Raw genomic sequence first — 23054 nt, 5'->3', positions numbered from 1 at the left:
GAAAACCGGGGGGGGGGGGGGGGAACGGAAGCAAAGTCTACATTATATTCAGATTCCTCTCACTGAGTAAAGAAAGAAAGAAAGAAAGTTAAAGCCTTTTCATCAACCTAATCAGCACTCATAACAATCAGGCAGAGATTATTTTCTCAGATCCCTTCCCTGCTCCCCCCTCCCTCCCCCAGCAGCTTGGAGACCATCAAATTCAATTGTTTTCTCTTAAGTCACTGCCAAGCGTTGCATGTTTAAAGACAGAAGACAGCTGAAAGAGATCAGAGAAGTTCCCCCCATTTAAAAGAATATATACAGATTAAAAATACTATAAGAATAAATAACTGATAAAGATGTAGTAGAGGCATTTGCTTCATTAGAATGTTCTCAATATTTAATCACTATTCAGAAAGGTGACATCTTTTTAAACTATGGCTCATTCTTAACTATACTGTTACAGCTGTACAAGCTCAGACTCTGAACAGCAGCAGCAGTGTTCTAGCTGTATTTTAAAGTTAGAGACTGAACCTTCTTCCAGCCTCTGACAAAAGGAACAGCTCCAGAGACCATTCACCACGTTCTGCCCATTTTCATCATTTAAACTAAACTCTTCTTTGTTTTTTTCTGTTGAGGCATTCTTGCTACAAATAAAAGTCCTGCTTTCATCTCACTTCCTTAGCTTTAAAAGCACCACTGCGGGGGCGGGCGGGGAGTTAATTACTAAATGAATGGTTGGTTGCTGGTTTTTAAAAACCAGCCAGCTTGTTTTTAAAAAGTTTAAAACATTTGGGATTTTTGTTTTGTTTTGGCTTAGGCATCCGCCCAATTTGTATTGGTTCCCAGATTCTAAGACCTCACATGAACACACAAAGTTGCCTTATAATTAATCAGACCATTGGCCTATCAAGACCAGTCTTATCTATTGTGATGAAGTAGCTTTCCAGGGTCTCAGGCAGAGGTATTTTGCATCACCTACGACCCCCCCCCCCCCCAAGCACATACTGATCCTTAGATATTCTTCAAACTAAAAAAACAAACCACAGTCTAAAGCAGATTGTTCATTCGCTCACCTAAAAATACATTGGATCCAAAAAACTACAAAATCCCACAGATCTTGCACAAGTGCCAGCAGTGGGAGATCACACAGCATTACAGCAGTTCTTGTACTTCGGCAAGTTGTTGTGTAAGAGGACAAATCCCTTTGGATCTCACTTTACTTTTTTATAAAAAGCTCTCACAAAAAGGGTTTACAATAGCCCTTTGTGAACAGGAGCTACCACATCCATGAGGAGGATACCTCTGGCTCCAACCCAACTTCAATGCAAACTATCTTTAATAAATATAATCCCCAAAGGTATTCTATGGCTGATACAAACAACAGGGCATTTATACGGATAAACTTAAAAAGGTCCTTTTAATATATATTTTCCGAAGTCATTAATAAGAAAGGAGGGACAGACTAAGAGGAGAGAGAATTCATAAAAGTTAAATTTTTAAATTTAAGAATTGTACCTCTTCCTCCTCCACCTGGAAGCACAGGTGAAAGTCTTAAAGGACCCTCCAATAAGGTTGGGGGGGAAAGAAAAGCTCTTGTTTCAGATGAAGGTCTGCCCATTGGTGAGGGTCCATATGGGGATTGCTCTGGAATAATTAAAACAAAATACTAAAATTCACAAGGTTAGCGTTAAAAGGTGTATATATAATTATTTATATCTCACCTCAGATCCTGTTTAAAACTAACTTGTAACACAAGAAAAGATATATAATCTTTTCTGGAATGAAAACCATTTTGGGAATGACGCTTCAGATTTGAAAGAACTGGATATCAAAATAAATTTATACTGTGCTGCAATCCACGGAGCTGCTAATCTTGCATGCATACAGGGCCAGCTATACTTCCAGTAAATATTTCTGCAAACTGAGTCAGGATCTCTTTATACTACAATAGGATACACATTTTAAAATGTACTATACCTCTGCCAAAGGCTCTAATTGGAACATGAAGAGCATAAGGATCTTTTCCCAAAAGATCACATTTAATTTCTGCTTCTGTTAATCTAAAGAAAGAACAAAGTTTTTTTAAAAATACAATCAAATCCATTCATGTTATGACTATCATATTTCTTTCTAGGACTCAGTTTTTCAATTCATGCAAGACAACATCTGTTAATGAAAGAAATTACAAAGACCAATAGTTAATTCATAAAGGACTACATAATTAAAATGCTAATAATCTGCTCCTAACATTTCTCATGCCAAAAAATAAGTGTGTGGTAAAATCACTTCCGAGGCTTTCCAAGCCATTATGTTGTTGCCATACCAAGAATGCAGAGGAATGATTGTGCTCACAGTGTGTTTTATGTTATAGAAGATGCTCACTGAGAGGCAAACTAGACTGGAGAGTGTCCCTGGATCTGACCCATGGATGCGGCCACTATTTAAAAGCCTCATAAGGCAATTAAATTAATTAATTAAAACGTTGCAAGGGCCTGAACGTGACTGGGCCTGCAGCGCAGCAGGATGAGGTGCTCTTGTTCCCCCACCTCCAGCACTGTTTCAAGTGCTGAAACAGCTGTGGGGGGAGGGATGTGCAGCTATATGTTCAGAATGGCTCATGAAACAGTGGAAAGCTAACTTTAGGACTGTTCCTTTTTTAAAAATAATTTTATTACACAATTACAAACAATTTAAAGACAAAACAGATTTGCATCAACAGGATACAAAAATATCAAAATAACAAATTAACTAGATAAAGATAATTACACCGGGGATAATAGCCGATAATGAATATATTGGTTGGTAGTAATATAATAACCTCAATATAGGAGCATAAAAGTCAACAGCCAGGACATAATAGGCTTGCCAAGTCCCCCCGGCGGGTGGGGAAACCCCCACCCCAGAGGCCTATTCCCCACTGCTGGCGGATCGGGCCCCAGGAGAAACCCCACCCCCAAAGCACGCAATGTGCACGTAACCCGGAAGTGACGCAACCACGCCGGGCACGCTGGGGGCGGGGCCACAGTCATCAGAGGGAAAACTCGATGGTTTTCCCTCAGATGGTGATGGCCCCGCCCCCAGCGTGCCCGGCGTGGTCGCGTCACTTCCGGGTGAAGGGGTTGCGGTGCGTGTGTGCTTCGCTCGCTCGCATGCACACTCCCAAAGCAGCGCTGGAGTCCCCCGCTCCAGCACCGCTTCTGACTTGGCAACCCTAGGACATAAACTGCCAAGTACTAAAACATTATCATTATGTCAGAAGGTTAACATTTTTTAATATTCAACATTGTTAGGAATGATTTCATGTGAGGCAAAATATGTAAAGACTGGGAACCAGATTTCTGGAAAACTGGAGATCTCTCCCCTTAACGTGTTATGTTTGTGACTTCCTGCTATTTTACTCATTATAAATTGGTCCCATTTTTTCCTCAAACCATAGAGACATTGATGGCGCTTTGTTGGAACACCACTTTGAAGGACTGTTCATGTTGAGACTCACTAGCATTTCAATATTCAACGTTTTCAAGTTTTAGTCAAAAAATCAGAAAAAGTGTATTTGATTTCTTTTTACAAAATACAAATGGGAAAACAAGGACAAAGACATGAGTTCTTAAATTGCAATTAGGCACCCAACGACAAAACAAACTTTCCTTAGTTGAACAATACTATTAATTTGGTCCTTTCCAAGATAACCAACTCAGTATTCCATTTAAATCTTAAAAAGTTTCACAGACAAAAATAAGCAGATTCAAGTTTTAACCCCAGTGAATTCAATATGATATAAAACTTCTTTCCACTGTAAATCTAGCTTAGTTAACATCTTCATTTTTTGTGTGAAAACCCTAAGTCTCATCACAATATAGAAATTCTTCACTTTTTCTAAGAATGCCCTCCTTCCAGGAATTCTTTTTTGTTTCCATATCTTGGCAAATACTAATCTTAGCTAAGCTCGAATTGAGTCCAGTAGTACCCTAGAGACCAACAAGATTTTGGGGGTATAACATAGGATTCTTATCTCACTACAGATGATAATTTTCTGCCCCTAGGCATTTCTCCCCTCCTCTAATCAAGCTGATTACATTCGGCATTGTACCTTGCATCCTGACTCCTTTCTCTGCAACACCCCCTCCCATCTTCTGATTAGAATATAAGGACTCAGGGATCTCCATTCCTACTTATCTCTGACAAAGGGAGCTTTGACTCTTGAAAGCTTGTCCTCTAAAAAATTTGTTGGTCTCTAAGATGCTACTGGACTTGAATGTAGCTCTTGTACTGTAGACCAACATGGGTGCCCTCTAAAACTAAGCCGCTGGCACTACATATAAAGCAGGCACAGAGAACTCTTGGAATAAATACCACATCATTTAACAAGAATAGTTCTGGTGCAGAAACAACCTTGTATCCAATAAATGTAGCTCTTGTACTGTAGACCAACATGGGTGCCCTCTAAAACTAAGCCGCTGGCACTACATATAAAGCAGGCACAGAGAAATGCCACATCATTTAACAAGAATAGTTCTGATGCAGAAACAACCTTGTATCCAACCCAATACCGTATGGCAGCATTATGGCAACCATTTTCCAGAACTTCTCTGCTCTGATACAATTCCACTACATTTGAGTAGCACTGTATATAAGCAAGCCTGTTGCCAGCAGTCATTTGTGCTGGCAACTGTTGTTGTCAGGACCTGAATCCTTGCATCTCTGCTCCAGACCTTGTGGACTTCTTATCGGCTTGATCCTCGGCTCTTGACCCTCGGCTTTGTTGACCTTCGTTCATCTCTGACTCCTCTGGCATCATTGTGATTTATGGACTTGAAACCTTGGTATGTCTGACCTTGCTTCTGGACTGTGATTTAAACCTGCTTGAACCTTGCTACCTGATTTTCTCGGCTTGACCTCGGACTGTTCCTGGACTTTGGCTTACTTGCGTCACGCCCCCTGGTCCTGCCGTGACACAGTCCAAAAGAGCGACTGTTGAATGAAACCCTCAATGATAGCTGGAATCCTTCCCCTCCACTTTTGTTTTCACTGCTACTGTATTAATACAGCTGTGGGGGAAGCTGCCATCTGGACAAACCTTCTATTCGAAACAATCTCTCAATACGTTTGAAGCACCTCATATCAGTGGAATAAGTGGGTTGGTTTTTTTTAATTGAAAGATTGGTTTTGCAGTAACATGTTGTTCCACAAACTGCAAAATTATCACAGGACAGACTGTCTTTACTGTTGGGTAACAGCGAAGTACAGCCAAAACATTTATCAAAATGGCATTGAAGCAAGGCCAGAAAGCAACTGAGTAGAGCTAAATATTGTAAAGGACATCGGATCCGAAGGACTGATTTTTAAATCCTACTCCCTGCCGCAGCTGGCAGCTCTAACAGTTTCAGAAGTATTCTCTATCAAGCAAATGAGGCAAAGCTGCCCAAATTTCACCTCTGTTGCCTGGGCAAGTCCACACTGCCACTCTGACCCTGGAGTGCTGCACTAAGCTCTGTGGGAAGCCTTGTTCCCCTCTTTGTTCTCACCCCGCCCTGAATGTGCTTCTGCTATGTGTAGCAGCTCTTCCAAAACACAACTGCAGCTGTGTTGGGTGTTATCACCCTCCCTGCACCTGGGTCCTCTTCCCTGCTACCCAAGTACCACAGAACTATAGCACCCAGCTTTGAAAGACAATTATCGCCAAGTGGTAAGGAAAGACACTGTTTAAAATAGCACATCAAGGATTCCTAGCATTTTAGTCAACAGTTCAAACCATTAAATGAGTAGCATGCATCCATCAGGATTTGCAACAGCCCTTCACAGACTAAAGCTTCAATTAACATGTAATCCTGGAGTTGTGGGTTGTTTATGAATATCTGTGGTACACAGGAACAAGCACACATCTTGAAAAAATCGAGATGTGCACTAATCCCCTGCTGCACACATCCAACAACAGTCAGCAGAGCACATTTCAAACAGATTCAAGAGTTTTAGTACTTGTTACTTACCCAATTGTCATGAGCTTTCTTCTCATGTGACATAATCTGTTAAAGAAAATTACTTGTTAGATCAGCGATACCCAGGCCAAACCATTCCATTTCTACCTTTTCATTCACTAGGGTTGCTGCCCTGCCACAATAACTGTGGCAAGACACTGATCCATATTTTAACCCAGTTTTCTCTCTTTTTTCAAAACATGCACAGTAAGCCCATCTGTCCCTCTGAATTGGAGTGCGCTGCGCTACTATAGGCCTACCCCAGTGTTTCCCTCTGTTCCTAAAATGTGAATTGTCTCTCTTTAGACCCCCCCCAGGGGCTCTTACTCCCCTTTAACTTATTTCCCTGTCCTCACTGCATCCCCCACTGCTCAACTATCCCTCCCACAGGGCCCTCTGCACCCTATTAACCCCGAGTGCCCTATAGTGCTCATCTTCCTTTCAGCAGCACAGGTTTCTCTGAACCCCATCTCTCTATCCTCTCTTTTATTATTCAGCTTGGTTTTTTGTTTTTTACTCTCTCCCTCCTATTTGCAGAGTTCAGCAAAGGTTTCCACACTCTCAGAAATTCAAACCAGTCCAAGATGCAAGAGAGCCACCGAGCCTGCCAGGAAAAACTGGCAGGTCCCCCCCTCCACCACGTGCCTCTAAATCTAGGGGAAAGGAACATTGTAGGTATAGAAACGCAGGCATTCTTGTCCCCATATGCAGAGTCTCTGAAGGGCTTGAGCTAGCTATGGATGTTTCCACAAAGAGGCAGGAAAGGCCTGCAAATACTGGGTATTTGGGATTTCCTCAAAGATGCCATTGGCCCATCACTTTCTGTTATGCAGACCCGTATAAGATGGTATCTACAGTATGTTCTGCTTAAAGGTAGGCTTACTAAGTCCTTAAGTGAGATGATGCATAATTAATTTGAGCAACGCTGTTTATTAAAAAAAAGGTGAAAGTTGCAATTCTGTCCACATTTATTTGGGAGTAAGTCCCACTGAACACTGTGGGATTTCTTTTTGAGTAAATATGCCTTGCCTTATGGAGCAAGGACAGCAATCCTCAGTATAAATTTTATAAAGTAAATCATCTGAAATTAATGATGGAAAACCTGGCCAGCCACATAAGGGGAGCACTAAGCTAGCAGCTTTTCTGCAGTTGAAAATTAACTGCAACATCTCAGTTAAGCAAGCAAAATATACATACCTGATTCTGATAAGAGCGAACTGTTCTTTCTAGCTCATCTTCTAGATCTTTTGCCCGTTGTCTGTAATGGGATCATTACACACTGAGGTTAATTTTGCACAACCAGCGTTTTATAAAAAGGAATATCATCATCAAGGCTTATCAAGAAAGGCACAGGGGAAATCGGTTAATATCAAACCTAACAGAAAAGGCAAAACCCTACAGAATGCACAAGTGGGGCGCTGGTTATAAGAGACATCCGTCTGCACAGAACTTGCACATTTCCTGTGCCTTATCATACCAAGTTTTAATGTTGTGTATTCTATAAAGGAAGGCAGAAACAAAATCTCTCTTTACCGGTAGGTTGCCAGTTCTTCAGCAGCATGATTAATCTTTTCATCAACTTTAGAAAGTTTTTCTTCTTTTTGCAGGCGTTCTTTTTCTTCTACAGTTAATTTCCTTACCAAAAGAGAGAGAGAGAGAGAGAATAACCCATAGTCAGCCGCAGCCCACTGATTTCTAAGTTAACCACTACATAAAGCATTAGAAATTATTCCGGCAAAACAAAACTGTGGAATGTCCCTTTGTCTGCATATTTCCATACTGACTATTAACCGTAAATAGTGTGGACTATCAATAATAAAAACCTTAATCAATAAATCAAAGGCTGCAATGTTGTACAGCAAGTCCTACTGATATCTGAGCAAGTATGCATAGGACTGGGCTGTAAGAATAGCTTGTTATTATTACTTGAAAAATGCAACAACTGCAATGGTAGTTCTGAAAAAAATCTCATCTTCCTATTTAAAGAGGAGGAGGAGGAGGAGAAGAGGAGAGATTGGATTTATACCCTGCCCTTCACTACCCGAAGGAGACTCAGAGTGGCTTACAATCTCCTTTCTCTTCCCCTCCCCACAACAGACACCCTGTGAGGTAGGTGGGGCTGAAAGAGCTCTCTTAAAAACTGCTTTTTAAAGAACAGCTCTTGACAGAAATATGGGTTGCCCAAGGTCACCCAGCAGCTGCAAGTGGAGGAGTGGGGGAATCAAACCCAGTTCTCCCAGATTAGAGTCCGCGCGCTTAACCACTACACCAAACTGGCTCTCCTTACCAGCACATCTGCACACAGTCTGTACACAGGGGCTGCCTTTTAAGATGTCTCAGAAGCTCCAATTGGTACAAATTGTGCCAGAAAACCACTACACCAAACTGGCTCTCCTTACTAGCACATCTGCACACCCTCTGTACACAGGGGCTGCCTTTTAAGTGACCTTAATAAACATTTTTAAAAAAAGATGTCTCAGAAGCTCCAACTGGTACAAATTGTGCCAGAGCAGTTCACAGAATTGAGACATGAAGTTCCAGTGCTGACATAAACCCACAAATGGTAAAGTCATCTGACAAGCTCAAATAAAACAGACACCACAACTGACTGAAAATTTAAAAATACAAATTCAATTATCTTAGAAAAAGTTAACGAGCGGTTAAGCCAAGAATCCACCAACACCAGTACCTGTGGAGGTTCATTTCATTTTCTTGATACAGCTCTGTCACGACTTTTAGTTTTTGCTGAAGCTTTTGAACTTCACTTTTGAAATGTCTCTTTTCAGACTGCAACGTGACATGTTCCCTTCGTAGATTTTCAATGCGTTCTGTCAGGATTAGAGTTGATTGCCAAATAATTAATATGGTAAAGCCACAGAATAAAGATCCTATTGGTATGACTTTTAGTTATAGCATTTTATTCTAATCGTGAATAAGCTCTGAGTATACTTAAAACTTACTGGGCCATATAACTCCAGGAGGCTTACACCTGAAATCCCTCTCACCCCATACACAGTTATTTGTCAAAGATATGCAGACGAAACTATGCTCTGATATCCTTCATGGCAGAAATGTGTTTAAACTACAGGGGGAGGGGGAAGAGTCAGAGACATGCATGCGTGCACACACACAAAACCACTACTACAATAAGCATGAAAACATTATTGTAGTTTTTGATGTTGATGCCAAACAATGCAGCCCTTATTTCAACCACCAATCTATGTATCAGGCTGCAGGCACTAGGCCAACAAGGAACTGCCATAAGCACCACAGTGTCCAAACTGCTGTCCTCATTATGCCTCTCAGCGTTGCAACCTGAGCCAGGTTTGCTCCCAGCATGACTCTATGTGGGTAAAAGTCCAGTATCTAAATTTGCAACTGTAATTGTACGGAAGACATGGCTGTGCAAGACTTAAGACACACAGCAGAATTTTCAGCAAAATGTTTTAAAAGGTTGGATCCCATTATCAGTTCCGCTGGCAGCAGAAGGCTCTTACCTGAGCCAGGTTTGCTCCCAGCATGACTATGTGGGTAAAAGTCCAGTAGCTAAATTTGCAACTGTAATTGTAAGGAATTAAGACTTAAGACACACAGCAGAATTTTCAGCAAAATGTTTTAAAAGGTTGGATCCCATTATCAGTTCCGCTAGCGGCAGAAGGCTCTTTATAATGGAGGAAAAAAGCCTGTGCGGACAGAACAGATCCATGGATCCAACCTATAAGACCAGGCCAAGACCCACCTAGTACCACATTCTCTGCAGGAGTCCCAAGCAACCACCAAGTTCTATGTGACATGCTGAAAATCCAGCTGGAAATTAGCCAGTCTACCTTTCCCACTCATGGCATGGCCAGTTTATATCTGCCATAATCTAAGAATAGGAGTAAGCAAAATGCACCACTGCCACAGGAGCCTACAGGGCAAAAAGCTCCATTCAGGCATCAACTAAACCACAGTGATTTAGAGTTTAAAATATGGCTTCCAAACATCAGTTTCCAAACACACAACAGGCAACCCATGGTTTCGTGCTGCCAATCTGTAACCATTTTACAAACACTTTGCATTTAACTTGAGACATTCTTTCCTGTCTTTACTGTGTATCTGCCTTTGAAGGTGAAGCAACCATTGTAATTATCAATCCAGACACCATTCCAAACATAGTTTATTTATTATATTTATTTATTTAGGTATTTTTACCCCGCCCTCCCCGCGAGGTAACACTAACTACTTCGCAAAACCACATCAAACCAGGAATTCTGATTCTTCTTTGCTGGTTATTCTTAACCATAGTTTGCCCATTCAGAGCAAATCATGGTTAATCCTCCTCAACTTCAATTTGATATGATCTCAGTCCAAATTAATCTAGACTGCTCAAGAAAGCAAGAAAAAACCATGTGTGGCAGAATGTGCCTGCTCTGGCTTGCAGGCCCTATCTCACCCTGCCTTCCTAGGTTTTTCTCCCTACCTGGAGAGGCCTTTCTTCCCCTCTCAGGTAGCTTGCTGCCACCACCACCTGACCTTTGTGTGGAATTGCCCAATGGGAGGTTCAGGACTCCCAGCTTCCCTTCCAAGTTCTGAGGCCTTGCTTCTGTGTCTCCTGGTCAACATGGGGACAGTTTACTGCCTTATGTACCCCTGGAGGAATAGCCACTTGCCAACTGCCTCCCTTCCCCCTGGCGCTCCTTTTTTAAATAGCATGTCCAAGACACTGGACATCTATGTGGTACAGAGAACTCTGTCAGCATCAAAAGTTATAAGTACTTATTAAAAAAAATGTTCACAAGCATACTTTTAGTACAGCACCAGACTGAGCAAGGGACTCCAAAAGAAATAGGTAAAATGCAAATCCTCTGTCCCTCTTTCTCTATATGCCCTACAGATGTTAAAATATAGGACAGTCTCCTTAGCTTTAAGAGACTACAGATCTCTACTTTGGTCACATTACCTTGAAGCTTCCTCCAGCTATTTGGGTAAAAACATGGTCAATGGCTGTCTTCCCCGTGGAGAGACCTGTGTGCACTCAAGAACTCAGCACCCAAGGAAAACAGACCTCTTTCCTGTTACAAGGAGTTTTTATCACCTCTCTTTTCCCCACCCCCTGACCTGATCAGAGAAGCATTTCCTAAGGCTTCTTCCTGAAGATTATTCCTGGATCCGTTTAGGGTTGCCAGGTCCCCCAGGGGGAAGGGGTTTTCCCACTCGACGGACCCCTTACCCGCCAGCCCGGATCCAGCCGCAAGGGGGAACCCCACCCCGAAAGTGCCAGGATCTATAAAATCTATGAGAAAAATTCACAATTACCTGCAAGTTCCTCCTTTGCTTTGTTTTCATCAGTTAGCTTTGAGTATATTTGATTTCTTTCAGTTTCCAATGATTTTAGGCTAGCATTTAGCTATATTAAACAGAAAAGATGAATTATGTACAATCATAATTCTAAAAACAACTATCAGTGTATTTTTGTTTTTAATGAATACATTCTGTTGTGGCTCCAACAGTTTTCATCTAATGGCAAGATAAAAGGTATGCATCATTCTATAATTAAATAGCATGACCAGCCCCTCCCATTATTACTGTTTTTAACCTCTCCACACCCACCATACAAATTTAGGCTTTTAAGGGTGATTTCTAGAAGCAAGTTACCTGTGTAAAAATAAACAATGTACTGATATACTGTCATGCTTTTTATTCTTTCAATAAACTAACTAAAATGGCAAGCCTCTATACACAGAATACCTTCTTATTCTTTTCTTATCTCCAAAGGTTTCTAAATTATTACAAAACAAAGATATTACCTTAGCAGCATAAATCAGCTTCCTTACAGTTCGTTTGTCTTGATCATCTAGTTAAGCGAAAGAAGGGGAGAACAGTTAGATATCACACACACACACACACACACACACACATACTACTTTGATACTTGAGAGATTCATTTTGGCCCATTACAAGTTGGCTGTTCTCTATTTAAGAAATCCAAGGGATGGGCAGAAGAGACCTTTCTCATCCAGAAAGCTCTAGTAAATTAAAAGTAGTCTTATTCATCTTCCGGCTTAAGTTAATTCTACTCAGGTTAAGGCAAGGCTGAACTGTACACCTGTTATCAAATTAGTTTTTCTGACAAGCTATACAACTAGAGGGGTGCTGTCTTATTCAGTTTGATTTTTAACTGTGCAGTTTTCCTCATGCAAACATCAAGTTATCCAGTCACAGAGCCTAAAATAAAACTAATAAATCAGTTAAAGCCCGTATGAGACAGCACTGCTTGACAAGCAATCCTAATGGACAGCAACGATAGTACAGAAAGATGTCATTTGGCAATCCATTCCACAGAAATGGAGCCACCAGTGGAAAGCCCACAGCCACAAAGTCTAGTGGTAATGGTTAACTTTTTCACCCCTGTACGGTTTCTCTAACTGAAATTCCTTTCTTCCCCACACTATTATTAACCATTTAAAGAAAAGAAAAGACTGGTCCTTTCAGAAAATTGAATGAGAACACTATCAGACACATGACAGCTAGTGTGGTGTAGTGGTTAGTGTTGGACTAGTTCACTAGGATCTGGGAGATCCAGGTTCAAATTCACAATCTGCCATGAAAGCTTGCCAGGTAACCTTGTGCCAGTCACTTATACTCACCCTAACCTACTTCACACGGTTGTTATGAGGATAAAATGGGAGAGGAGAATGAAAGCAGATAAAGCAAGCCACTTTGGGTCCCCACTGGGGAGAAAGATAGGGTATGAAGTAAGTAAATTTAATTTGAAACTTCAAGTATATTTCAATATATTTTATATTGTTGAGACACAGTTCAAACAAAATGTTTGCCCAGGACAACCTTGCCAATGTACATGGATTCAGGGATTCTAATTCCAGATCCATAAATTCAGGATTTCCATCAAGCACCTGATTTTCACTGTCTCCAAGCCAGCTACACATTATATCAAGCTAAAGTCTTAACAGGTCAAATTCATACTGTAAAATTACAGCTTGATACATCAGCAGTCTAAAACCTTAGGAGAAAATCTACTCTTCTACTTGGAGGGAAAAAGGCTGTTCCCTGCAAAAGCTCACACCACAGTAGCACAACACCATAAACTTTTTTCCCTTCCTTCTGTTGCTACAGGCTGAAATGCGAGCTCTTCCCACTTCCTCCACCCAGCCAAGAAAAACACAATTTTACCTAAATGTTCCCCATTTTCTGTTTCCTTCTTCATATCGTTATCCCAACAGTTGTCTTCAGTATCATCATGTTCTCCTATTGCACTGCTCCAGTCTTTCATCTTCAGCAAGCATTCAGTCAGCGACTGCGTGTTAGTTAGCAAAAAACAGGAATGAATCTTTAGCTTCACACAAAGCAAGTTCAATGTCTTAAACTAATTTGTAAAGCACTTGACCATGAGTATTTTGTTGAACACAGCTGTCTTCCCTCACCCAAATAAACACCATGGAAGCAAAACAAAACCCACAAACCACTTTTGGGCTCTGAGTAAGTAAAGTTAACTCCCCTAGGAATCAGTGAAGCTATGCACTTCATCAATTCCGATGGGAGAGATCTATAGACCTTCAAAGATCCTGGCGGGTGAGGGGGCAATATGATGCTGTAAGGACAGTTTCCTTTGGTGTGTGCTAGAGTCAGGCACATGCAAAATTCATATACCTGTTTCAATTCTGAGGAACCACTGGCCATTTCTGAACTGTGGGAGGACACGCTGCCCCAACGTTTATTTTTCTGCATGTCTGTGTAGCCTTATTTAAGCCTGTCCAAAGACTGTGTAACCCCATTAAGCATTTTTATAATATCATACAAAACACTGTCAGCATCAGCATGCAATAACCCAAACAGTCTCTTAGCTCTTTTAATCATTATGCCACTTGCTGCTAAATGAGAGTATTTTACCTTGACTTGACTTTCTTTGTTTTTAAGGGACTCTTCCATATCTGCTTTAGAGGATTCAAACAGTTTTGTTTGTTCATTTAGTTCACTAAATCGTTCGTCCCATCCTTCAGCTTCTTGTAACAACTGGAAAGGAAAATATGCAAAGATCAGTATTTAATTTACAATTTCATCACAAACATAACATTACAGGTTTAATTTCTAAATCTTCAGAAACTGGGTCACTAATGCAAGAAAAACAATTTTCAGACTCAGGAACTTGATGTTTTACTGACATTCTGTATATTCTGCCTTTTTAATTTTTTATAGAAGTTCTAACACAGTTTGTTACACAAGACATTTAATGCCAAGTTTTATCTAACTGTCTTAAGGTAACAGAAACTATTTTGAGCAACAAAATGTCAAGAAACTGTTATTTCTAGCCATTTCTTGGCCTTTCAAATTTTGCTTTCAAAAACCTTGGTTCAGGCTTCGGACCTAGCAAAAGAGGCCCCTCTTTGGGAAATGAATAACTTGCAATTTCAGAGAAAGATAAGAGATGGGAGTTAGACACAGGGGCAAGTGAGATCATAGGGCCAGGAGTTTCAAGGCCAAGGACTGGGAGGGAGTTTCGCCTCCACATTCTATCAAATACCAAAGCACCAAAGTGGTGAAAGTTTTGCTAGGCAGAACCATTGAGAAACACACATTACACTTACTCACATTTAAACACACACAAAACCAGTAAATCAGGAGGATTTTAGCCTAGCCTTTTCCTTACCATACTAAAAGAAGAAGAAGAACCAGGAGGAGGAGGAGATTGGATTTATATCCTGCCCTTCACTTGGAGTCTCAGAGCGGCTTACAAACTCCTTTCCCTTCCCCTCCCCACAACAGACACCCTGTGAGGTGGGTGGGGCTGAGAGAACTCTGACGCAAACTGCTCTTTCAGGTACAGCTGTGCCAGAGCTTGTGACTGACCCAAGGTCATATCAGCAGGTGCAAGTGGAGGAGTGGGGAATCAAACCCGGATCTCCCAGATTAGAGTCCGCACACTTAACCACTACACCAAACTGGCTAAGTACAGGGGATTTTTATATTGGAGAGCAGTCTGCTATTCAACCCTACCTGCAATTTGAAATCCCCCCAGCTTGTAAACCTTTTACCACATACATGCTGTAATGATTTCTGCTCTTTTGAAATCTAACAAATCGTTATTCACAGTGCTGTGTTCCTGAACAACAGAAAGCATATTCTTTTAGTCTTGTTAAAAAGCTATCAAAATGCAGGTAATCTCTCACTTTTATTTATGACAGTTTTGGTGAAGTTCTTCATAGTCTATGGATTGCCCCTTGTGGAAATAAGGGGATTATTCCCTCCCCCCAAGCATTACTGCAGACAAATTGTAATAGCAAAGGTGCTACCAAAAAGGAAAGGAATCAATACTAACAATCTAATACTAATGTCGGAAGTGTGCAGAAGGGGGAAAAAGTATAGTTGCAATAAGTAAATTAGACACAGGTAGAAAGAAATAAAGGCTATGGAACTTGGAGCATCAAGCTATTCATTAAAGAAGTGCTCAACTGCAAAATTCAACCATTAGCAGCCTGTATTTGGCCACATTTTCCATTACTGTTCCATCTGGTTTTCATCAACTATATACTTAGACTTCAGAAGCAATTGTAACTGTATAAATTATTTCAAATAATTCCACAAAAAGGAAAGAACACTGCAAAAATCACACCACGGAACAGACATATACCTGCTTTTCACTTTCTTGAAGACGGCTGTTTTCCTCTACTGCATCCTGAACAGACATCTTCAGTCTCTCTCTGTTGATATCGTATACTTTTAACGTGGTTTTAGCCTACGTGGTAAAGAACAAAATAAGATGGTTTTACAGTTAGTATACATAAAGACACACAGTCACTTCTCCATCTTTGGATATATCTGTTCATCCTAATAGAGAAACTTGTGGCACTAGACCAATTTATGGTACCAGAAGTTTTCATGAGCCAGAGCCCAATTCATGGTAGTCTGTTGCTTCTGTTTTGTGGGGATGCTCTGAGGTTTGTTTTTGGACACTGACCTTATCATAAATACAGCTCTTACCAATACAGTACAGTTATGTATATGCAGGGTTGAGAGAGACTCACAGTGCAGACTTATGCAGGGTTACTCCAGATTCACTGAAACCAGTGGGCTTAGACTGGAGTAACTCTGAAGAGGATTGCACTGTGAAAGACATACTAAAAGGCAGTTCTGCTAGATCTCAGCAAAAAGAAAAATCCATCTCATCCATCATCATTTCCCCCCCACAGTGGCCCAGTAGGCAGCCCAGGAAACCCATAAATTGGTCAAATAAAAGTGACCTCCAGGTAGCCCTGCTACAGGGATAAAAACTGCATGCAATGCCTATACCACTACTCTGAATGTATTTATTCATGTAATTTGTATTTATTTATTTTTATCTCATCATCTCCTTGGACTTAAGGCAGCTGTACCATTATTACACTATTACTACACTGTACCATTATTACACTATTACTCACTCATTCAACCTTCTAATCTTAGCTTTCTGGGATTAGAGAAGTAAGGCAAAGTCCATGGACCACCAGCAAAATACTGTTCTGTTAAGCAGGCTACACTACAAAAACTGTCTTTCTCCCTTCCAAATGAGACTGGATGATACAGCACTACACTGTACTTCATAGTGCAGTGCTACGACAACTGTAAAAAAGAACACCTTTGGGAGACAGAGGAAGGAGGAAATCTGCCCGTTTCCCTTCTCCTTCTTGGAGAATGTACAACAAGTGCTCTATTGAATGTAGCAGAATAGTGACCACTGTTGAAATGATCTAAACTAACATATACTAGTGCAGAGGTCATTTCCTGCAGGAGCGCACAGGAGCAGAGCTCCGGCAGTAAAGAGCCCAGGGGATGGGCACATGCAACAAGCTCCACCCCCTGCTCCCAGCAGCCCTCAGTCAGAGCAAGAAGCAGCCAGGTAAGTTGCAGAGCCCCCTCCCGCTCCTGGTCCAAAACAGTCCAGTGGCACCTTTAAGACCAAGTTTTATTCAGATACAAGCTCTCCCTCCTCTGCGAGGACAGATCTGCACATGTCCCCCCCCCCCAATAGCTAGCAATACAAAACAGTCCAGTGGAGCCTGCGCGGTGGGTGTTGCCTTCTGACACACTTCCAGTGATGTCAGGGGGTGTGGCATATGCACATAAATTATGCTAATGAGTTATGCTAATGAGCTCCTGCACCTCTTTTTCTACAAAATGACCCCTGTACTAGTGTATATACTAGTGTACTAAAAAAAAATAGAATTCGGACCAGATTCAGGTCCCCACTCTGCTGGATGACCTTAGGCTGATCACACAGTCTCTGCCTAACCTATCTCACAGGGTTGTTGTGAAAACTAAAATGGAGAGGACAACAATGTGACCTACTTTAGGTCCTCATTGAGAGAAAGGCAGGGTATAAATGAAATAAACAAATAAAATTTAAAAAACAACAACAGACATGCTGGCAATAGGGAAGTATTTCAGCAGAGAGGGCCATAAAGCATTTTACGTTAGCTAGTTACAAGACATGCCAAGAACAATGAAAAATTTTAACAGCATGGTCCAAGGTGCATGTTGAAACAATGGGAAAACTCCTAAGAAATTTATATATAGATGTAAACTTTGGCTTACTTCAGCTATTTGCTTATAGATAGATGTTGCTTCACTTTCTAAAGATTCCATTCTTCTCTGTATTTCAGTCATCTAGAAAGAAATTTTTGAAAAATTATATGACTATCCTCTAAATTTTGGCTGATACTAACTAGTCAAAATAATTATAGACTAATTGTATTGTAGAATAATTGTAGACTAATATTTCCTATAGAAATATGACTATTTAAAGGAAAATAAAACAAAAAGCAAGGCAGAGAGGAGTCGAGAACATGACTTGCCCTGTTCATGCAACCTGAGTGGGGCAGATCATGTTCTTGACTCCTCCTTGCCTTGCTTTTCATTTTATTTTCCTTTAAATAATCATATTTCTATAAAAAAGGTGGAGAATCCCTTCCAGCAGCAATTACAGCTTTCAGTGCTAAGGTGTTGTCCCAACTATTGTGAAGCGGCAATCTGGGTCCATAGGATAAATGAGACTGTAAATTGGACACTGAGTCAATTTTTACATCAGATCTGTGGGATCCTGAAGTATGTAGCTAGTACTGCCCTTAGACTGGAATTTGGCCAGCATTCTGTTGAATCTAGAACTTGGATACTAGCATTAAATATGAAACTTAAATAGTGTTCTCTGAGGATATTATATTGAAAGAAACAAAATAATTTTCCAGTTCATAGAATAAGGCTATAATAGACAATCTGAATATCATACAATGCCCAGAGAAAACAGTTTCTGTGCTAGGGTGGCTTTTAGCCCATAAGACTATCAACCAGTTGATTAGGAAGATTGATATCAATAGTACTATCTGCTGAGCTAGGTGTGTTTGCTCTGCACTCCACATGGGAATCCCACCACTCTTTACAATCCCAAAATACTTTTTTAACCTTTAAATCCCCACTTTCTACTCTTCACAAAAAAACAGCTGAGCAACCTCCATTTCTGCTCCCCGTTGCTATGAAACAGGGGGACCAAACCAGAGGGCTAAATGGCTCTATTTAATCCTCCAGTTCTGCTCTCCCCCTCGAAGCGGCAGGGAGCAGACACGGAGGCTTTAAATGGCTCAGAGCCATTTAACCCACCAGTTTTGCTCCCTACCACTTCAGCACAGGGAGGATAAAAACGGAGTCATTTAACCCTCTGGGAGGCATTTCACCCCTTCCCTTCTGCTGGCTTGGACCCATTTAAACCCTCCATATCTGCTCCCCACTGCTTCAAGAGGGGGGAGCAGATATGGAGAGTTTAAATAAACCCTCCAAATCTGCTCCTCACTATTCGAGAGGGGGAGCAGAACCGAAAGATTTAAATGGCTCCAAGCCATTTAAAGCCTTCATATCTGCTCTCCGCCATTTCAAGAGGGGGAGCAGAACTGGAGGATTAAACAGAGCCATTTAACCCTCTGGTTTTGCTTCCCCTGCCTCAAAGCAGTGGGGAGCAGAACTGGAGGTTTTAAATGGCTCAGAGCCATTTAAACCTATTAGCTGAGCAGTGGGAAGCTCCTGCTCCTCAGCTGTTTTTTGTGAAGAGCAGAAAGTGGGGATTTAAATGGCTTGGAGCCATTTAAACCTGTTCTGCTTTTCATGAAACATCACAAACTGCATCAAAGTTTATGAAAGTTCTCATGTTCACAAACATGGGCTCACAAACCAGCCGAAGTTTGTCATGAACTGTGGTTCATGAGCCAGTTCATGCCTATCCCTACTGTGAAATTAATGTATTGCTTTGAAGTCATGAGCCAGTTCATGCCCATCCCTACTGTGAAATTAATGTATTGTTTTGAAGTTTGGCCTACTTAAAATCTTGTATTGTCACTTTTTTTTTTTTTAACTGTCGTCAGTTTTGAATATTTTAAACCACATTTATCCTAGCTTTCCCTGTTTTGGTAGTATTTTGTTTTAAAAGAGGATCAGGTTAAACATTAAAAAAGTAATACTAAAGCTGTAATCTTATGTATACTTATTAGCAGTAACTCTGTAGGACTTACTTTCACTTAGAATGGGTTAGTTAACTAAGAAAGCATTAAGTTGAGTATTTTGTTTTAAAAGAGGATCAGGTTACACATTTACTTGGACATCCAAGAATACATGATAGCCACTTCCAATTAGTTAAATTCAAGAACTGACATGCTTCTTTCATGAGAAATTTCCTCTATCACCCTGAATTATTAATTTCAAAGAGCTGGATAACTGAGAGACTACAAGTAACACTTAAGTTAGATATCACTGTCTTTGGAATATGTACACTGTGTTTTTAATAAAAATATTATGTGAGAATAACTGGCTCACAATAACTAGATCTTATCCACTGAAAACAAAGATTAGGGGAGCAGGAAACTTTCTAAAAAAGTAAAATAGTTCAAAGAAAGATTATACTATGATTTTTGTATTTTAGGTCACATAGGCTGGCAAAAAACATACCAAGTCATCTTGTTGGGATCGTTTAGACTTCTCTTCTTCCAGTTCTCTTTCTAAACATTCTATTTCCTTCTTGAGCACAGAGTTTGAGCTGCTCAGTTGTTCACATGCTGTCTAAAGGATATAAGTTTCAAAAGATTATGTATGGACATTTATCACTGCAAAGTATAACCTAGAATACTATAGCAGGCAATGAACAAATTTATAAGTATTGCAGAAACAGTGAACTCCAGAGAGAAGGCTGAATTAGGATGTATATTTTACATCAAATTGCAAATTATGTATTAAGTCTACCCTAAAAAAATAGGGCTGCAGTTACCTGTAACTGTTATTCATTGAGTGGTCTTCTGTGCAGGAAATTAACTTGCCTGATCAAACTGTGCAGGAAATGAACTTGCCTGGACAAAAAAGTGCAAACTGCCAGGATTGCATCTCCCCCATTACTAACACTGCCTATCTATTCACTTCTGGGCACCATACCTTTAAAGCCTTAAGTGGTCTAAAATCCAGGTGGGACGGTGGGACGGTAACAGCGTTCCCTTTAAAGCCTTAAGTGGTCTAAAATCCAGGTACCTAAAGAACTATGTCCATAAACCAATCAACTCAGCTGAGGCCTCTATTTACAGGCCCCCACAGTTTTAAGTGGGCCGTGGTGGCTCAGAGGTTAAGACGCTGAGCTGCAGACTGGAAGATCTGTAGTTTGGCAGTTCGAGACCCTAGTGCTGCATGACAGAGTGAGCTCCCATCTCTGGCCCCAGCTCCTGCCAACCTAGCAGTTCAAAAGCAAGAAATTGCAAGTAGATAAATAGGTACCGCTTTGGTGGGACGGTTACAACGTTCCGTGCGCCTCAGTGTTTAGCCATGCTGGCCACATGACCACGGAAATGTCTTCGGACAGCGCTGGCTCTTTGGCTTAGAAACAGAGATGAGCACCGCCCCCTAGAGTCAGATTCGACTGGCTATCGAGCAACGGAAACCTTTTTACATTTTTAAGTAGATAGCTACTAGAGAAAAGATTTTCTCTGTATTTATCTCTGACTTTGTAATACTGACTCCTCAGCCACTGGCCTATTGAAAGATTCCCCCCCCCCCACCTTGGACAGCAGATTTTTATTTTAGCTCTTGTCCACTGATTTGATATATACTAGCTTGTTGTGTTCTACACTGTTCTATTAAGGTATTTTAGATTTTTATATTGTTATTTTATATTGCTGTTCAGTGTCCCTGGGCCTAAAGGAAGCATTTAAATAATTAAAATAAAGAAATATTTTCCCCATCACCCTGCACCCTCCACCAAATGTACTCCTGAGATTCAGGAGACCGTTGGGAATAGCGCAGGATGCAGCACAGGGGTCGGCAGTAGTAAGGAAGAAATAGATGGCGGAAAATGCTCCCCCACTCATGAGAACAGAAGTATTGTACTCACAGAAGGGGAAGCTTGGCTCCAAGCCAATGTCCAAGTGAAAGATACACATTTTCTACTACCGAAAAGCAAAACTGTGCAAGCTGAACAAATCATGATTTGCTTATTTTGAATACCTGACTCTGCTTCCTGTTTATATTCTACTAAGACCTATGGGAAATCCTGACACCCCAGACTTTCTGAACACCCAAAGATTATCTCAGGCCCTCCCTATTTCTTTTAAAATTTCAGCAGATGTTTCAATACACTCCCAGAGCCTAAAGATAGTATATAAATAATTAAAATAAAGAAATATTTTCCCCATCCCCCTGCACCCTGCCACTGAAAAAAAATAAAAGCTGGGGTTTTCAAGATCCTAGATTCTTCCTGCACAGCAAAATTGTGTCCAGATTACTGCATGTACATTGCCTGAACAATGAGCAACAAATTTAGTAAGTATGTTGTTCCTTCAGCTATGAAACTGTAGAAGTGAAAGAATCTATGTATGGGATTTGTTATTTTTCCCTCTAGAAAAAGTAATAAAAGCTGCCCAAAGCACAGACTTATTTTATAAAAATGTACTTTATAAAATTATACAAAAAATACTTTTATGCCCATATAATTGTTACCTTAGAATCTGATGCACTGGTTGACTCACTTAGAAGGCCAGCATCTTTCAAGGTGTTTTCTAACTCTTCATACTAAAAAGAAAAAGATCCATATATTAGAAGTAAACAGAAGAAAGGAAGAAAATCAGTGGACATGGACTTCAAATTGTTCTGTGAGCACAAGTTCCATTTTTTCCACCACTTTAACAAAGAGAGTATTCAAAAACTAAGCTGAACAAACTGAGCAAATTATTAGCAGGTTACGAAAGAGAATGTTTTTAACTGCACCATCTGAAGGGCAAGCCTGTAAGCAGGCTTTATTTATTTATTTTATTTATTTATTTATATTTACATTTATATCCTGCCCTACCCCGAAGGCTCAGGGCGGCTAACAGGGACACAACCTGCCAAGTTAAAACAATAACATATAGTTTAAAAACAATAAATTACAACAAAATATAAACAATTTACAGCAAATTTCCAACAAGAAGGGAAGATCTTAACCTCACATAGCTACCGACAATCTCATCCTCAGAGCCGTGTCCAGCGCCACGCTCCACCCTTGGGGGGCCAGGCAATTAGATGTTAATTCGCTAGGGCATAGGGGGTACAGATGGAATAGTGATGGCGGCGGCTCCTGTAGTGGCGGCTCCTACTCATACGCCTGGTGGAAGAGCTCCGTCTTACAGGCCCTGCGGAACTGCACAAGGTCCCGCAGGGCCCGGATCCCCTCCGGGAGCTCTTTCCACCAGGTAGGAGCCGCCACCGAAAATGCCCTAGCCCTAGTCACAGCAAATCTAACTTCTCTCAGGCCTGGAATTTCCAGGAGATGCCTCCCTCCCAACCGAAGTGCCCTTGGGGGAACATATGGAGAAAGGCGGTCCCTCAGGTAGGCTGGACCATGGCCATTTAGGGCTTTAAAGGTCAAAACCAGCACTTTGAAGCGAATCCGGTACGCTATTGGCAGCCAGTGCAGCGCTTTCGGCACAGGCTGAATGTGGTCCCTCCTCAAGAGACCCATCAACAGCCTGGCCGCAGCATTCTGCACTAGCTGCAGCTTCCGAATTTGCGACAAAGGCAGCCCCATGTAGAGAGCGTTGCAGTAGTCTAGCCTTGAGGTGACCG

General features: G+C 41.0%; 1 protein-coding gene across 1 annotated transcript in view; it reads right to left on the bottom strand.

Annotated features, from left to right (window-relative positions):
* Window positions 1-23054, bottom strand: part of CTAGE5 (CTAGE family member 5) — a 48204-nt gene that overhangs the window by 6242 nt on the left and 18908 nt on the right. The window contains exons 5-19 of the mRNA XM_015426352.1: window positions 21951-22022; window positions 19923-20033; window positions 17529-17600; window positions 15589-15693; window positions 13851-13973; window positions 13134-13257; window positions 11750-11796; window positions 11259-11349; window positions 8650-8788; window positions 7494-7595; window positions 7158-7218; window positions 5973-6008; window positions 4536-4609; window positions 1963-2045; window positions 1501-1629 (exon numbers count right to left, since the gene is read on the bottom strand). Of these exons, the coding sequence (XP_015281838.1) occupies window positions 1501-1629; window positions 1963-2045; window positions 4536-4609; window positions 5973-6008; window positions 7158-7218; window positions 7494-7595; window positions 8650-8788; window positions 11259-11349; window positions 11750-11796; window positions 13134-13257; window positions 13851-13973; window positions 15589-15693; window positions 17529-17600; window positions 19923-20033; window positions 21951-22022 (1369 nt within the window). The remainder of the gene's footprint in view (window positions 1-1500; window positions 1630-1962; window positions 2046-4535; window positions 4610-5972; window positions 6009-7157; window positions 7219-7493; window positions 7596-8649; window positions 8789-11258; window positions 11350-11749; window positions 11797-13133; window positions 13258-13850; window positions 13974-15588; window positions 15694-17528; window positions 17601-19922; window positions 20034-21950; window positions 22023-23054) is intronic.

This window comes from Gekko japonicus, unplaced genomic scaffold (assembly GCF_001447785.1).
Source record: "Gekko japonicus isolate JY-2015 unplaced genomic scaffold, Gekko_japonicus_V1.1 scaffold719, whole genome shotgun sequence".
NCBI lineage: Eukaryota > Metazoa > Chordata > Lepidosauria > Squamata > Gekkonidae > Gekko > Gekko japonicus.
Note: the sequence above shows the minus strand (reverse complement) of the source record. Positions and strands in the feature narration are given on the sequence as shown.